The 18532-nt window shown below is 39.7% G+C and overlaps 1 protein-coding gene across 1 annotated transcript; it reads right to left on the minus strand.

Moving 5' to 3' along the window:
- Positions 1 to 19: 19 nt before the first annotated feature.
- On the minus strand, positions 20 to 2277 carry LOC104219420 (GRAS family protein RAD1-like). Its single transcript, XM_009770112.2, has one exon. It carries the CDS (start codon positions 2275 to 2277, stop codon positions 673 to 675), a length of 1605 nt encoding a protein of 534 aa, XP_009768414.1. The 3' UTR covers positions 20 to 672.
- Positions 2278 to 18532: the final 16255 nt, after the last annotated feature.

Below are 18532 nucleotides of genomic sequence, written 5' to 3' on the forward strand. Positions count from 1 at the left end.
TGCAGCATTTCTGCTGAGGTTTGCATCGGTGCCCTTGGATATTCATCTACTGCTCCAATAAAAGTACCATCCCTTGGGCTGCGGCCCTTTCCCGGACCCTACGTGAACGCGAGATGCCTACATCACACCTCTTGGGGTGCGGCCCTTTCCCGGACTCTGCGTGAATATGGGATGCCTTGTGCACCGGGTTGCCCTTTTTTCTCCTATAAAAGTACCATGACCAGTGAAGAAATTTCCCTGCTTTTTTAGTGTTTATTCATCTACTGCTACCGAGGAAGGAGGTAGTTGATTTATTGCAAGTTTCCGGACCTGGAAGGTCAGAAGGCTTCTTAAAGGTTGGTGCCTTAAATTTACAGGCCTTTGTGAAAGATTGGGTGTCTGACTATGGTCTATTTTGTCTCCAACTGCCAAAGTCATGTGCTTTCAGAAAAAATAAGGATTCCTCACCGGATATCATATCTTGTTAGTTGGATACCAGAAAGTGAATAACGAAAATTCAAAATTTGTGGGGCAAAATAATTCAGGTTATATTGTAATGTAGCGAGCTCCAAAAATTCAAAGCAAGCATGACTGCTTATACTCAATTCCAGTGAAATGATAGGAACCTCCTTGTTGGTTAGTATTATTTTCTCAAATGAGGTGACTCAACAGCAAGATTTGTCCACTAGCATATCAGGAGGATGCAACATTGTGGACTTCCCAAGCAGATGCAAACATTATTGGCCTTCCTTTCCATCCCAGCAGAAGGCAGCCCTTCTCATTGGCTAGAGTATAACCATCGGAACCATAGACTGAAAGCATCATCCGAGCCTGGCTCATACACTTCAATCCTACCACCTGAAATCCAGCACGTCCAAGTTGCTTGCGCCACTGGTCTACTCTTTCATGCCTCTCGATCCTATTCGATCCTTCATATGCCACAATGTTTCGAATCTCCTCTGCATAATGACACTTCTCTATCTTAATCCTTGTGGTGGAGTCCCGTGGGAGGCTAGCTTCAAGCGAATCAAAAATGGCAGAGTAATAGTGAAGTGATTCCAAGAATCTTCCTAGAAAGAAAGGACCATTGTGATTGGCGTCCTGTTCCACCACAGTAACCAGAGCAGGGCCTAATTTCTTGATGGCTTGAAGAATGGTCTTGAGAGATCCTCTGCTCTCTTTCACATACTTGTGCAACTGCATGACGCTGTTCACAATTAAAGCCTCCCCTTCTCTTACATCAAGCTTTTCCCTGGTGAAGAGCGATGCTGATACTGGCTCCTTGATCACTTGGAACTCTAGACGAATACTGCCCGAAGAAGTAGCAGCAACCTCATCCATAAGGCTCTTCAATCCTAGTTCAAGCTCCATAAAATCGTGTGTATCTTCAAGAATGCCTGTGATGCGAACTAGTCTTGGAGGAGGTGAGTCTGGTTGTGCAGTTAACGTTCTAATTATGGATTGCCATTGAAAAATATGGAGCATGCCAAGATCAATGATATGCAAGCATTCCTTCCCTCTGGAAGCTTTGCAGATAGCATCATTTGCAGCCATGAAACCAAAAGCCATGTAGGGAGTGATTTGGTGCAACCAATGATAGGCCTCTCTTTTCTCCGCTCTAGACGAAGCTGCTAACTGGTCCTGTATTAATGTTGCACCTGCATTATTTCTATGTTGAAGAAGCATTAGTCTGGATTGAAGTCCCAAAGCAAAGCAATAGGAGACCCTTTGGAGAGAGTCGCCAAAAGGGGTGACTGCAGGCCAGATTTGAGTAAGCAATGAATCAGAAAGTCGAGTGTCCCTACAACCTACAGCCTCAGCACAAGCCAAGAGCAAATGTACAAGCTGAAGCCCCTGATCCACCTCAGCCTCCACATGGTCATGGCTAATTGTTTCCGCTCCAGTAAGATCATCGCTTGAGCTACAAGCCTCCAGCACGGTATACCTTGGTTCTTCATCGGTCAGCAATGATAGATTCTCGTAACTGTATTCATTGAGTATCATTGATGTGAAGCCTCCAAACTCCTCATTATCAAGATTTACTTGGTGATCAAGAGGATCTTTGTCGTAAGAATCAATGTTGAAGAAGCTATCAACAAATTCTTGCTCCTCCTGGGAAGAGGCTGAGTGATCAGGGGTGCTAGTATAAGTGTACAGCTCACTTATACTATTTTGTGAATAATGTTGTTGTTGTTGTTGTTGATCGTTCATTCGGGCAGCAGCACAAAATTGTCGAATGGCAAAATCTTGGTTGTGGCTCTGAAAGGAGAGCACCCAATCCGAATTCATTTCATGCATTGGTTTGCTTTGGTAGAAAAGTCAGGACTTTATCTATGTGCAGGTAATACAGCTAGCGGGTTATGTGGTGGAAGATGAACTAGTTGGACAGGCCGTCTCAGAATATTCTACTACTCCTATTTTAGACGAGAGAATTTCGACAATGGACAAAACCCCTACAAGAAATAAGGAAATTAAACACTTCTTTGTTTTAACGCATGAAAAAGCTTTTTGTCTTGGATTTTCTTTCTATTTCTTGAATTAAAAGTGCAGAAAAGGTTCAAATTTGTCTTGTACTATCCAAAATTGCTCCATTTTGCCCTTAATTTACATTTTGCTATATTCATATTCTTGCCATTATTAACAAATCCTCTCAAATTTGCCCTTGAAACTCCACCTGTTCATATTTTTCGAGAAAAAAGTTTAATTTTACCTTTCTACTTTTAACTAAGATTTGAATTTATCCTCAGGGTGAAGTTAGGGACCAATAGCAAAAATGAGACTTACTATTAACGGCAAGGATAATATTAGACCAAAAATTTAACGCAGGAAAAAGATTCACCAAATGAACATTGTGGACTCTTGGAAAAGAAATGAAGCGGAGAATAAGGCAAAGAATAGTTGGAGGTTGAGGCAAAGGAAGACATAGGGAAGTGGGGTCATGATCCAATGCAAAGCTAATGCAACAAACCCAGCACTGTTGCCGGCAATACTTTTGACAAAAGAAGCTCATAGGAATGGGCTGGCATTTTGATTTTCCGTAAATATTTTATTTGTACTCCATGTTTATATTAAGTTAAATAATTAAATCTTAACTCTTAAAAATTAATGTAGTAATAAATATCACGTAATCGTGATAAATGATCGCTATATTATATATGTATGAAAAACAACCATATTACATTCATTAATTTAATTTAATATAATATGTTTTTATATTTTAGTTTTCAAAGACTCCCACATCATCGTTTGTTTGTCACAAAGTCATATCTAATTTATTAGTCGGCCACCAAATTATGTGTGACGCTACCTTATTGTTAAAGCTGCATGTCCAATTGCGTGTGAGGTCGAGGCAAATCTCATTTCCTCAATTTTAGGCAAATCACCATTCATTCTGGCTGTGAGTTCACCTATGTTGTTGGTGTTGTTATTGAAGTGTTTTTCAACTTACCTTTTCATTTACGAAATTTATTGATTGACGATTATTATAACAATACTTTAATTATGTTAAATCATTTAAATACTTAAAAATAAAATACGTAGGTTTTTTTTCGAGGTCAGTTTACCTGCTCTATCTTTCTTTTCCCTCTCTTGATTATTCTTCTCTACCACATGAGACAAAATTAGTTGATCAGCAAATTAAAATAGATGATTGAAGAAGGAATTAAGACAAATTTTATAAAGGTGCGTAGGGGCAAGGAGTACACAGGGAACTTTAATACTGGTTAGTTGAACTGATTGAAGCAGATTTAGACAAGGACAGTATTCTAAAGTCTGTACCATTACCAACACACTTACAACAAACTTGGACTAGGTACAACCTCAATACTTAAATGTAACGCGAGTCCAATTCTAAGAGGTGAAGTGTCGGACTTTTAGTAAATGCGCCTTGTATACGGTCAAAAACGGGCACGCCCCTTGTGTGACTAATCGAGACTGGAATATGATAGGTTAAGTTTTGACCTCGTATTATATCGAACCATGGTGCAAAATTAGGTCGTCGAGCTCGTGACCCAGAGACCGATCAAGATCGAGATCAAGCAAAATCGAGACCGAGCAAGATCGAGAGCAACTTACCGAGCCAAATAACGAAAAGCCAAAATATCCGCAATCGGTCGAGGATCATGGCGGAAATCTGGGCACTTATCAAGAAGAGACCGATTAATTAGCTAGTCATGAAATTTCTCACCTCATATAGAACTGTATCAAGAGTAGGATTCCCCTACTATATAAAAGGGGTCTAATCATTTGTGAAGGACACCATTTTTTACGCAACATAAAGCAATATACTGTCACTTTCTAGCTTTTATTATCTTGTTACTCTGTTAATACGTCAGTTGAAACATCTTCGGTTCAAGGGTGATTGAACTCGAGGGACAAGGCTATTCGATTCGTGTGGTTTGCATTTATTCTTTTATCGTGAATTTCAATATTAATCTATTCTCTTAATTTGTACCAAGTTATATCACGTATCCTTAAAATCACGTATAAATTCAATTATTATCCGATTTTAGGGTAAACAGTTTGGTGCCCATCGTGGGGCTAAGCATAATAGTGATTACCTAGTACAAACTTTCATAACACACACTATTTTACACTTGTTCTTTGAAGTATCTTTGATTACAGGACTAAAATGTCAAACTGTCAGTCGACACCTCTACACGTTGATAATGATTTTGGTCACCACGGCGAAAATGATAACATAGCACCAGGGAACGATGTAGCTGTAGTTGACCTCGACGGAGCTCTGGCTGTAGATCCAATCGACGTCAGCTCACATGTAGCCATCAACGGAAATTTGGTCATTGATCCCGAAGGCAGTGTCCGTGAGGATGTTCGATCAGCCGCTCAAAGCGCACGTAGTAGTGAAGATGGCGGGATCATCCTGCGGGTGATCTTCGAAATGTTTCAGGCTCAGCAGGCAGCAATAGTCCAGCTCCAAAAGGAGAATCACCCACCGAGCAGGGTCGAGCTCGAGCCGTCCCAGGAAGTTGTAAACAAGGTCAAATCGGTTTCAAGAAAACCGAACGATAAAGAATCAGAGACCAATCTTGCAATCATGAAGATGCTCGAAGAAATGACAAAATGAATTGAGCCGGGGAAAAAAAAGATCGAGGCAAATAATAAAAAGGTGGAAACTTACAACTCCAGGGTCGATCAAATCCCGAGGGCACCACCAATATTGAAGGGACTGGATTCCAAAAAGTTCATACAAAACCCTTTCCCCCCGAGCGCGGTTCCGAAGCCAATCCCTAAGAAGTTTTGCATGCCCGAGATTCCTAAGTATAATGGAACGACCGATCCGAACGAGCACGTCACCTCTTACATGTGTGAAAGGGAATGATCTAGAGGATGACGAGATCGAATCTGTCTTTCTAAAGAAATTCGGGGAGATCCTTTCAAAGGGAACTATGATATGGTACCATAATTTACCACCTAATTCTATTGACTCGTTTGCTATGCTTGCAGATTCTTTCGTAAAGGAACACGCCGGGCTATCAAGGTTGAAACCAGGAAGTTGGACCTTTTCAAAGTAAGGCAGAAGGACAACAAAATGCTCAGAGAATTTGTGTCTCGATTCCAAATGGAACGGATGGACTTGCCACCGGCCGCTGATGATTGGGTTGTTCAAGCTTTCACTCAAAGACTCAATGTTCGAAGCTCAGTGGCTTCACAGTAGTTGAAGTAGAATTTGATAGAATACTTGGTTGTTACTTGGGCCGATGTGCATCCTCGATATCAATCAAAGATCAGGGTCGAGGACGATCAACTTAGGGCTCATTCTGGACGATCAAAAGCATAATTCGTTTGCGGATAATACCTAGTGGCAACTCTATGGCAGACCCCATATTTATCTAGAAGGTTATTCAACAACCGATTAAAGAAATGTGTTTGTAAATTATGAAAATGTGGATATGAGGTGTGGTGCCTCGATTGTAATTATTGTTGTACATTCTTTGTTAAAAAATCTTGTTGGTTGAACATTTTTGGTTATTTCCCTATTTTTATTACTTGTATTTGTCTGTATTTGGTTATTTGTTATTCTTATCATGTATTCACTTCTTGTTGCCTTTATTGCCTTAAATTCCATTGTTAGATGACATTATCGTACTGCTTTGTTATCATTTGTTTCCTATCCTTCCAATATTAGTTTATTTTATACTCTGTTTAATTTTCTTGTCCTATTAGGTTTCTTGACCTGGCATCATCACTACTCTACCAAGGTTTGACTTGATACCTACTAGGTACCGTCTGCTCGTGTCGGATGCCGGTGATTTACCAGTTGTTTTCGGAGACTTCAAGGTACACCTTCTTGACACACGTAGGCCTCAGAGTCATCTTCTTCTTTTAGTTGTATTACTATTTATTTCCAGTTCAAAATAGTATTGTACTTAGAGATTACTAGTATATTCTCTATAGAGCTTATGACTCAGTTCCACCGGATTTTGGGAGTCATTTGACAGTTGTACTATTTGAGTTTCATTATGAAGGTTTAACAAATTAAATTGATATCTAAGTTGTTATTTCTTCTAATTATCAATATATGTTAGGCTTACCTAGTCTTAAAGACTAGGTTCCATCACGACATCTTGAGGTGAGAATTTGGGGTCGTGACATCTATGACCCAAAACGATGCCCTCTTGCACCATGAAGTGGCATTTCTTCCCATACAGTACCAAATTGATTTCTTCACACCGTGCCAACACATTGGCATTTTTCAAACAATCACCATAAGAAAACCCAAAGACTGAAAAGTCATCCATGAATACTTCTACAAATTTTTCCACCATATCGATAAAAATGGCCATTATGCACCTCTGTAAAGTGGTCGGTGCATTGTAAAGACTGAATGACATTCGCTTAAAAGCAAAAGTACCATAAGGACAAGTGAAGGTCATTTTCTCCTGATTCTCTAGGGCTATAACAATCTGATTGTACTCCGAATAACCATCAAGGAAGCAATATTACTCATGCCCAGCCAACCTATCCAACATATGGTAAATGAATAGAAGTGGGAAGTGGTCCTCGCGGGTTGTTTTGTTGAGCCCTCTATAGTCAATGCAGACTCTCTAACCTGTCACAGTGCGAGTAGAAATTAGCTCATTTTTCTTATTTTCTACAACAATCATCCCACACTTTTTAGGCACACATTGCACTGGGCTTACCCAATTGCTATAAAAAATAGAGAAGATGATGCCTGCATCAAGCCACTTAATTACTTCCTTCTTCACGACTTCCTTCATAATAGGATTCAATCTTTGTTGCTCAACACATGCGGTGTCCATCTTTCATAATGTATACGGTAAAATCGAAGGTTCCAATTTTCCGTCGTTACGATGCCTCTTAAGCACGTCTCGAAGGCTCGGGACCACGGTCGAGTTTCATCCCTCGAGGGACATCGATGCTCGACCTCGGATCAATACAGACTGACGGTTAAGAAGAGAAAGTGGGGAGTTCCCAATGCGTGTAAATAGGGCTGACAAAGTCTAGTGGGCTAGTCCAAAAATGAATCAAGGCATTAGCTAGTTGTACCATCTCCATATCTTTGTAATTAATGCATTTTATACTATGTTGGGATTTCCCCTCATATATAAAGGGGATATTTATCATTTTGAAAACATCTGTTGCTCAATACTAAATATACAAGAACATTCTCTACTCTCTAACACATTCCCTTGATGTCATCACTTCATTTATTGTGTTCTATTTATTGTTTCATTTATTGGCCATAAAGAGCTGATAGATCTTAAATACTCTTGCCTTATGTTTTGATGATCTAACAAACTTACTGTTAAGAACCAGATAGGGAACATGATCTACTTAGATTGCTGCATCACTTTAAATGGATTCCAGCTAAAGGTGAACTGCTACAGCTTCAGGAGCTAGGAACCAAAACAAAGACCTGATGCTCTTGTGGTTTCCTCATTGCAGTACAAATTCATTTAGACACAGCTGGAAGTGAAGTGACTGGTGGCACTGTTTCTGCTGCACTGGATTACTCTATCAGCCCACTCATTCTCTAACCAAACAAAGTACTCACATCATTTCAAGTGATGTGATCAAGATGTACCCAATGAGCTTTATACAAAAGACATCACTGGAAAGGTTTTGTTTCTCATTTCAAGCCTCTTGCAAAAAAAAGAGAAATCATCCTCACAAGCTTGAGAACAAGGTTGAACGCCACTATGTATCAGTTCCTAAAAGATAGATTGTCGCTGTCTTAGTTGAGTTGTAACCTTGTTATTGTACTTACTGTATCTCCTAAACCGCTTACCTAGAAGCATTCTGATTAGGAATCCTCTTGTAAATCCGTAAACTCGTTGAGTTTATGTTGTGACTAAATTTAGTCATAAGGAAAAGTCTTTGTAATCGTAGAATTACAAAGTGGCTTGTGGTGATAACATCACAAGTTAGAAAAAGCATTTGTAACTAGGATAGTCACAAAGTGGCTTGTGGTAAAGGTACCACAAGTTAGTTGAGTAAATCCTTTGCAACAGAAATTATTGTAAAGTGGCTTGTAATAGGTAAGATTACAAGTTAGTGAAGTTAAAATCCTACAGGTGTAGCTCGTGGTTTTTTGATCCCCTTGTGTGGGATTTTTCCACGTAAAAAAATCTTCTGCCTCATTTACTTACTGTTTTATTAAGTACTCTCAACAGAATCTTGTAGAGGACTAGGTAATCTACTATTTGGTGGACCCATACAAACTAACAATTGGTATCAGAGCGGGTTTCTCCTATCAGGCTAACACCTAGGAAGGATCCTCATGGTGGCTCCACTAAATTTTGAAGAAGGTCAATCCATATACCGACCCCCCAAGTTTGATGGAAAATGCTATTGGTGGTGGAAAGTAGAGGTGTTTAACGGGCGGGCTGGGATGGGCTGAATAACAAAAAACCCAACCCATTCATTAACGGACCAGGTTGGTTAGCAGGCTGGGGATAGCGGGCTGATAGCGGGTTGGGAATTTGCGGGTTTTTGTGGGCCCGTCCGGGTCCGGGCTTAACGAGCTCGGGTGGGCTGTGCTAATATTTTTTTAATTAAATTTTGTTAGCAACGGTACACAAATTAAAAAAAAATTTAAAAAATAAAATTTTTAACCCGTCAACGGACTGAACCGGGCTGCAGCCCGTTAACAACCCGTTAACGGTTTTGCGAGTTTAGCAGGTTCCGGTGCACTGGTATCCAAAATGTGTTCATCTAAAACCCACTCCCCGTCCAACCGTCCCAGCCCGCTCTATATGCTACAGTGTCGGACTAAACCGGGCTGACCCTGGCTGAATCGGGTTGAAAACGGGTTAGCCGGGCCCAATTAACAGGTTTAGTGGAAAGCTAGAATGCACGATTTCATCATGGTTGAGGACTGTGAGCTATGTGATATCATTTGCGATAGTCCTTATGTTCCAATCAAGGTACTAGATGAATTCCCATTTTCAATGAAAAAAACCAGTAAAGAATACACTGAAGCAGACAAGAAAGCGATGGAAAAGAATTTTCGTGCCAAGAAAATTCTAGTATATGGATTGGGACCTAAAGAGTACGATAGATTCTCTACCTACGACACTGCAAAGGAAATATGGGAGGCTTTGCAAACAGCTCATGAGGGAACTACACCATGATGGCAGTTGAAGGCGAGGAGATTGGATATGACTCAATATTTGCTTTGATGGCTCAATCAGATGATGATGAAGACAATGGAAACGAAGAGGTAAACTTCAGGGATGTTCAGAGAAATCTGAAATCCTATTCTCCAAAAAAACTCATGTGTTTAGCTGATGTTTTAATTAATGCCTTTTGTAGTCTTGCAGAGGATAGGGATTCCTTGATCCTAGAACTAGAAGAATCTGAACATACTATAGAAGACTTAGTGGCTGCAGTTACTGATCAAAAGAAAACCATTGAAATTCTTAGAAAAGAAAAGAGTGATCTATTGGCAGAAATTGCAGACCAAAGGGAAACAATAGTAAAGCCATGGACTAAGTCAAAACCTAAAAGCTCTGAAAGAGGAAAGGAAATAGTTAGTGAGGAATACCTTAGTCTTGAAGATTAGGTGAAAGCTTTGAGATGTAGGATGTGTGCTAAAATTGAGAAAAACGAGCTCCTCCAAGCCAATCTAGAAAAAGTAATGAATGATCTTGAAAGGTCTCTAAAGTGGACCTGGTCCTCAGAAGCTACCACTGCCTTGCTCACTAATGATAGTGAAAAAGGGCAGGGAGTAGGGTTCCAAAGGGAGAAAACTCTTCACAACCCTCACAGTAAGAGTGTCACTGTATCTAATAATTGGCCTCGTACCCAATGTAGGAACACTGAGCGCTTCAAGGAAGGTGTCCAGGCCAAGAATCAATCAGTTCAGAAAGACAAAGTGGCTGCTGAAACCTTGACCACAAAAGAGGGACCAAGTTCCACTCACAAAAAGCGCACATTACCTGCATGGACTAAGAGAGCCCTTATCCATCCTCTTGCTTACTACAAGGGACCCAAACTTATTTAGGTTCCTAAAACTAACTCCTAATCTCTTGTGCAGGGGACAGTGAAAGGAAGCAGTCAACAATGGTTCATGGATAGTGGATGTTCAAAACACATGACTGGGAACACCACAAACTTTCTTTCACTAAAAGCCCTACAAGGAGGGAGTGTATCCTTTGGCAATGGTAAAAGGGGTACATTCTTGGAGTTGGAAAAGTTGAGAAGTCACTCACTCATTCTATTGAAAATGTGTACTATATCAATGGACTTAAGTATAGTCTCCTGAGTTTTTCTCAAATTTGTGATAAAGGAAACAAGGTGGAATTCTTGTCCAAAATATGTACAGTCACCAACCTTGTGACCGGTGAAATAGTTTCGGTGGCCAAAAGATACAAGAACATCTATGTTGCTGATTTTGAATCTTTATAGAGTGGTGATCTGAGTTGTCTAAGGGCGATTGACGATGATGCTGAACTATGGCACCGAAGACTGGTCCATGCAAGATTTTCCCTTATGAACAAACTAATTCAGAAGGACCTGGTCCATGGTCTACCTATGTCACAATTCAAGATTCAAAAAGTCTGTGATGCCTGTGCTAGAGGAAAACATGTAAAGTCCTCCTTTAAGTCAAAAATAGATGTGAGCACCTCAAAGCCGCTTGAGCTCCTGCATATGGATCTGTGTAGACCTATGAGGGTGCAAAGCAGAGGAGGAAAGAGATACATTTTCGTAATCATGGATGACTACTCCAGATTCACATAGACTCTATTTCTCATAACAAAAGATGAAACTGTTAACGTATTTGTGGCCTTTGTGAAAAAAATCCAGGTGAAGATGGAGTCTAGAGTTGTATGCATTAGATCAGATTATGGGACAGAATTTAACAATGTCAAAATTGATGAATTCTGCAATGAAAATGGCATCACTCACAACTTCTCAGCTCCCAGAACTCCCCAGCACAATGGAGTAGTAGAAAGGAAGAACAGAACTCTGGAAGAAATGGCAAGAACAATGCTGATTGACTGTGGACTTGCAAAGAACTTTTGGGCTAAAGTTGTTAGCACTGCCTGCTACTTAGTGAACAGGTGCATGATCATATCACTTCTGAACAAGACCCCGTATGAATTGTTGAATGGAAGAAAACCCAAGCTGACACACCTAAGAACATTTGGATGCAAATGTTATATTCTCAATAATGGAAAGGATCAGATTGGTAAGTTCGATGCCAAAAGTGACGAAGGAATATTTCTTGGTTACTCCTCTCAAAGAAAGGCCTACAAGATATATAACAAGCGGACTCAATGTGTTGAGGAAAGTGTCCATATTATTTTTGATGAATCTCATCCATCATTTGAGAAGAGTGCTAAGGAAGATCAAGATGGAGAACCCTTACTTGTTCCCGGTGAAGTCATTAATATGACAAATGGAAAAGCAGATATGATGAGTCAAGTGAAGGAGACAAATGAAGACAATGCTGCCTCATCATCAACAGAACCAAGCACTTCAATTACAACCACTGAAGCTGAAGAAAGAGTGGTTGATGCAGTTCAGGGAACTCTACTGGCACTTGAGAAAAGGATAGACGAAAATCAGCCAAACATACCTTCCTCCTCTTAGAATGAACCTCAGACGTCCAACTGGAGACATCAAATCTCTCACCCTATAGACAACATAATCACTCCTCTATATTTCGGAGTTCAAACCAGGTCAAGATCCAGAAATTCACTTGTCTTCTCAGCCTTTCTCTCCCAAATAGAACCCAAAAACATCAAGGAAGCCTTGAAAGATGCAGATTGGATTACAACCATGCAAGACGAGCTGCATCAGTTTGAGAGAAACAGTGTGTGGCACCTGGTACCCAGACCCCCAAATAGAACCCTTATAGGAACCAGGTGGGTATTCAGAAACAAGCTCGATGAACATGGAATTACCACAAGGAACAAAGCCAGGCTAGTGGTCCAAGGCTACAATCAGGAGGAAGGGATTGACTATGATGAAACATTTTCTCCAGTGGCTCGCATGGAAGCCATCAGAATTCTAATTGCATTTGCTTCTCATATGGAATTCACCTTGTTCCAGATAGATGTCAAAAGTGCATTTTTGAATGGGCTCCTTAAGGAAAAAGTCTATGTGAAGCAACCCCCAGGGTTTGAATGTCATGCGCACCCTGAATATGTGTTCAAATTGGACAAAACTCTGTACGGGCTAAAGCAGGCTCCTCGAGCTTGGTATGAAAGATTGTCAAAATTCCTCTTAGAAAATGTTTTTAAGAGAGGGAAAATTGACAATACTCTTTTCTTAAAGAAACGAGGATGGAACCTGCTCATTGTTCAGGTTTATGTTGATGATATCATTTTTGGAGCAACAACTGACTCTCTGTGTGAAGAATTTGCAAAATTTATGGGAAGCGAATTTGAAATGAGCATGATGGGGGAATTAAACTTCTTCCTGGGTCTTCAAGTAAAAAAATCCCCAAAGGTTACTTCCATTTGTCAGCAAAAATACATTAGGGAACTCTTGAAGATGTTTGGCATGGAAGCATCAAAGGTGATAGGCACTCCCATTGTGACTATCACTCGACTAGACATGGATGAAACTGGATTTCCTATGAATCAAAAAATGTATAGAGGCATCATTGGGTCTCTCCTCTATCTCACTGCCAGTCGATCTGATATTATTTTCAGCGTGGGGCTGTGTGCGAGGTTTCAATCAAATCCCAAGGAATCTCACTTGAAGGCTGCCAAAAGAATACTGAGATATCTCAAAAGAACGCAGGATCGGGTGCTATATTATCCATCAAGTGACAGTTTTAATCTGATTGGGTATGTTGATGCAGAATATGCAAGTTATCTTGCAGACAAAAAAAAAACACATCTGGAATGGATCACTTCTTAGGATCATGTCTTATCTCTTGGGGTACAAGGAAGCAAAATTCAGTAGCTCTTTCAACAGCTAAAGCTAAATATGTAGCTGCAACATCTTGTTGTGCTCAGCTTCTGTGGATCAAGCAGCAACTGGAGGATTTTGGGGTACTCACTAAGAGTGTTCCCCTTCTATGTGACAACACTAGTGCACCTAACATGGCCAATAATCCAGTTCAACATAAAAGGACAAAACATATTGATGTGAGGCATCATTTTCTGAGAGATAGAGCCCGTTTGGATTAGCTGATTTGAAGTAGCTGATAAGCATTAGGTGCTGAAAAATACTTTTAAGTATTGAAACTGATTTAATAAATAAGCAGTTACGTGTTTGGGTACAAGTGTTGAAATTGATAATAAGTTGCTGCAATATTTGATAAAAAGTGTTGATAAGCTCTTTTTCTGTTAAAATGACTTAAATAACCTTAGAATTGTTTACACTTATAAGGGCGTACACTACAAAAAAACTGAAATTAGCTACGAACGTCGTCGATAACATGTCACTAAAACGCTCGTAGCTAGCAGAATCTTCTGATAATTTGTCGCTAATCCGTCGCTAAATGAGATTAGCGACGAATGTTTCTGTTTAGCTACAGAATTTGTTTGTCGCTAAAATCTATTTTATTTAGTAGTGGTAATTTCTTCAAAATTTTAGATTCTGGATCGATTCAAATACAAAATATTCTATTTGTCATTTTATTTTAAATATAATTGTGCTTATATAAAATAATTTTTATGATAAATATAATTTATTTTATGATAAACATATAATCATAAGTTATAATAACTAGTAAATTGACAAAAAATTCTCAGTAAAAAATAAACCTAAATAAGACAAATTATTTGAAGAGAACAAATATTGTCTTCATCACCACAACACTTAGAAAGCAATACACCAAAAATTTGATATGTCCTCATTTATTACATACAGTTCAAAGATTATTACACAATCACATAGATATAAGTATGCAAAGCATTAGAGAATTTGCTTATCTTAAATAGTCAATGAGAATTGTAGACTTGAAGAGGTGGGGGAGGGGGTAGGTTGAATACTTGAGGCAGTGAGTATCGATATATGAGTTTTGTTCTAAAAAAGAATATTTTAAGGATAAAAGAGTAAAAACCTTAGTCAAACTTAAAGTGCTTATAAGCTAAAAATTTATAAACTGGGGTGACCAGCTTATGGCTTTTGGTTATTTTTGACTTTTAAGCACTTGGCTTATAAGCACTTTTAACTTTATCAAACGCGTAGATAAGTCTAAAAGTGCTTATAAGCTAGTTTGACCAGCTTATAAGCTTAGCCAAACACCCTCATAATGTGGAGAAAGGGTTGATATGTATGAAGTTTTGCAACACAAAAGATCAAATTGTAGACATTTTCACCAAATCACTAAGTAGGGAACAGTTTGAAAGAAACAGAGTAAAGCTGGGACTGTTGAGGCCAAATTAAGAACCTGATTCCTCTTTGGCCGGCTCGTATCCTTAAGAAATAACTGGCTGAAAGTGTTTTCTGGCCCTGTCTAACTCACTTCAATACCGTTGCAGGTAAACACGCATGATAAGCATAGAAGCGATAAATGCAATGCATGATTGATAAAAGAGGATTGTTTCTTTTCAAAAACAAAATCAAGAACCAGGTTCTTGTACTAAAGGTTAGTAGTTCTATGCATCCTTTTTAATACACGTCTTAAAAAAAGGTACAAAATACAACTGCCATGTCATCAACTTTTAGATCCTGCTATCACGTTCCTTCAATTCAAATCGTTCCATCTCCCTCTAAAACATCACAATTCTCCACGCCCAACCGTCATTTCAGAACCGGTGCCTATTCCTCTCCATTCATAATTATCCTATCCTTTTAAAACCCCTCTCTTCTGCTCTTCCTAACCATAAGCCCTACTCTAGATTCACCCAAAATGGAAGGATTGTCATACTTCTTCTTCCAATGGCTGAGAAAACTTTCGATCTCTCTGCCTCAGCTGTAACTACCTCTGACCCATCTATGGAACCTCTAGTTTTCACTGAGCCTTTGCCACCCTCTATTACTCCTACTGCTGCAGTCATATCTTCCCTAGTCTCCAAATCTCTTTCCAACTCAGAAACCCTTAAAACTGTTGTTCTATTCTTTCTGTCATCTGTTGTTCCCACCAGTCAAACCCTAAGTGGAGAACAAGGTCAAAGTACTGAGTTCACAGAAGGTTCTGCCATCGTTGCCGCCGATTCCATGGTTGTGGAAGTACTAGTTGAAGAAGACAAGGATCTCGTAACTGTGTTTGTAGTATCCTCTAATAGGATATTGCATGAAATCACCTCCCAGAAAAATGAGTCTCAAAGTGTGGGGGAAGAAGGGGCCATTATGGCTGTTGAAGGGGATGCAGTAGCATACACTACTGGGGTATCACATTAGGAACCTGATCCCTCTCCGGAGGACCCAGGTCAGGACTCTTATCCCCAGGACAGTGTTGTTCCTACATTCGATGTTGTGCCCCTGGAAATTCAAGCACCTGAAATGCGATCTAGTGATGAAGAAGACCTGGACAACGTGGCCCTTGATGCATTCATAAGTAAGCGAAGGGTTGTCTCCACCCTTGATTCTGAAATCAAGTGACCTACTACCAGGCTTCAAGTCAAAGTGGCCTACGACTCTGCACTCCAAAAGAGCAAGAAAACTAGTAAGAAGAAAGTTGGTGAAAGATGGTGTACCTGTAAGTGATGAGGCTATACCTGTAGTCGAGGTGGAAGAAGGAACCCATGAGGAACCTGGTTCCCTTGTTAGGCGGTCCTCGAAAAAGGTTGTGCCTGTTTTAATGGATAAAGGGTCAACATCTAAGTCCAAGATGAAGGAGGTAGTGAGTGATGAGGATGTACTAGTCAAGTCCAAGGGAAAAGGCAAAGTTAGTGAAGAAAAGCTTAAGAAACACCAGTCTGAAACTTCTGAAGAACCTAGTTCTGGTAAGAAGATGAAAAGTGAAGTCTGCCTTGGCTCTGAGCGCCTGAGGCATCAAAAAGTTTTGTTGGGTCATACGTTTGATCCAACAATCTCTGAGATGGCCGGAATGCGCCAAATTCTGGTAATGGTGGAGTTTTCAACAATGGGTGCATCTATTTTACATTGATGCACCTAAAGTGTATAAGGATGAGGTACAGAGTTTCTTCGCCAGTCTCTTTCCAGTTGATACTGACCATGTCTGTGCTATGGTCAATGGGGTAGATATCGTCTTTGACGTGAAATTTCTTGGAGAGATCTTAAAAGTTCCTACAATTGGGATGTCGAGTGTCCTAGATGGTTGTCAGTATAACTACCGAAATGCAGTGGTGAAAGAAAATGCTAATCAGAAAGGGGACCAGATCCATAAGAAAGCATTACTTCCTGTCTACCAGCTACTGTTTGAGTTGGTTAACAAAGTATTGTTGCCACGAGCAGAAAGGAGGTCTGTGACTTCAAAATCTGACATATTCCTAATAGAGAAACTGGACTATTTTAACCCTGTGAGTCTGTTTTCCATAATAATTGAACACATGCAGAAGGTTGCCAATTTCAAGGACGGTAATCATGGGCTTCCCTATGGATTCTTGCTTACTCCGGTGTTCAAGTTCTTTAAGGTTCCATTAGGAACAGTTAAAGTGGGGACCCAAAAGCAGACATTCTCACAGACAACCTTGGAAGAGTGCGAGTGTATTGAGAAGTATGGGGAGGTAGGAAGTACATCAACTGTGTCTCAGCTCATCAATGCCCAGAATAGTGCAGCTGAGGAAATTCGTCGGTTGAAGGCTAGGAATGCTATCTTGGAAGGACAGCAAGCCCGATCGGTTCCCATGTAGAATGATGAGGTGGTCCGTTTAACCCAAGAAAATGTTGATCTCAGGGCGCAAGTTGAGAACCTGAAGGCTGAACTGCTCAACGAGCAAAAGTCGGGAAACGCCCGAATAGATCTTGTTCTCCAGACACTTGCTGCAGCTTCCAAGCCTTTTCCTCCTAGTACCCCCTAACAACCCCTTCGGTGACCAGTTTTCTGGATATGTTTTTTTTTGTTTCTTTGTTGATGGTTGGTGAATGGTTTTTTGTGTTTTTTTTATGGTTGGGATGTACTACTACTGCTCCTGTGAACAAGTCCAATATTACCTCTTCCTTTTTCAAAAGGCATAGACATATTAAATCTTTATTAATATGAATCCTCTTTTATTATGTCTAGTACCTTCTCTATGTGTTCTATTATTTCTCATGATTGTGTGCACATATGTGGCATGAGTTAGCTTCGCTGGACTTCTTTGTGTTGTTGTTCTTTTTTATGATGCCAAAAGGGAGAAAAATAATATAGGACTAAGGGGGAAACACATTGGGGAACTGGTTCTTATGCTCTATCACTCTTTGAAAAGAAAATAATATAAGCATAGTCTCAGGGGGAACTCTATGAAACTGGTTTTTACTGCCCCAATTCCTACTCATGATTGTTTAAGTTTGTCATTATCAAAAAGGGGGAAATTGATAGATCTTAAATACTCTTGCCTTATGTTTTGATGATCTAACAAACTTACTATTAAGAACCAGATAAGGAACCTGATCTACTTGGATTGTTGCATCACTTTAAATGGATTCCAGCTAAAGGTGAACTGCTATAGCTTTAGAAGCTAGGAACCAAAAGAAGGACATGATACTCTTGTGGTTTCCTCATAGCAGTACAAAGTAATTTGGACACAGCTGGAAGTGAAATGACTGATGGCACTGTTTCTGCCATACAACATTATACTGTCAGCCCACTCATTCTCTAACCAAACAAAGTACTCACATCATTTCAAGTAATGTGATCAAGATGTACCAATGAGCTTTATACAAAAGACATCACTAGAAGGGTTCTATTTCTCATTTCAAGCCTCTTTCAAAAAATAGAGAAATCATCCTCACAAGCTTGAAGAACAAGGTTGAACGCCATTATGGACCAGTTCCTAAAAGATAGATTGTCGCTGTCCTAGTTGAGTTGTAACCTTGTTATTGTACTTACTGTATCTCCTAAACCGCTTACCTAGAAGCATTCTGATTAGTAATCCTTTTGTAAATCCATAAACTCATTGAGTTTATGTTGTGACTAGATTTAGGCATAAGGAAAAGGCTTTGTAATAGTAGAATTACAAAGTGGCTTGTGGTGATAGCATCACAAGTTAGAAAAAGC

This window comes from Nicotiana sylvestris, chromosome 11, assembly GCF_000393655.2.
Source record: "Nicotiana sylvestris chromosome 11, ASM39365v2, whole genome shotgun sequence".
Taxonomy (NCBI): Eukaryota; Viridiplantae; Streptophyta; class Magnoliopsida; order Solanales; family Solanaceae; genus Nicotiana; species Nicotiana sylvestris.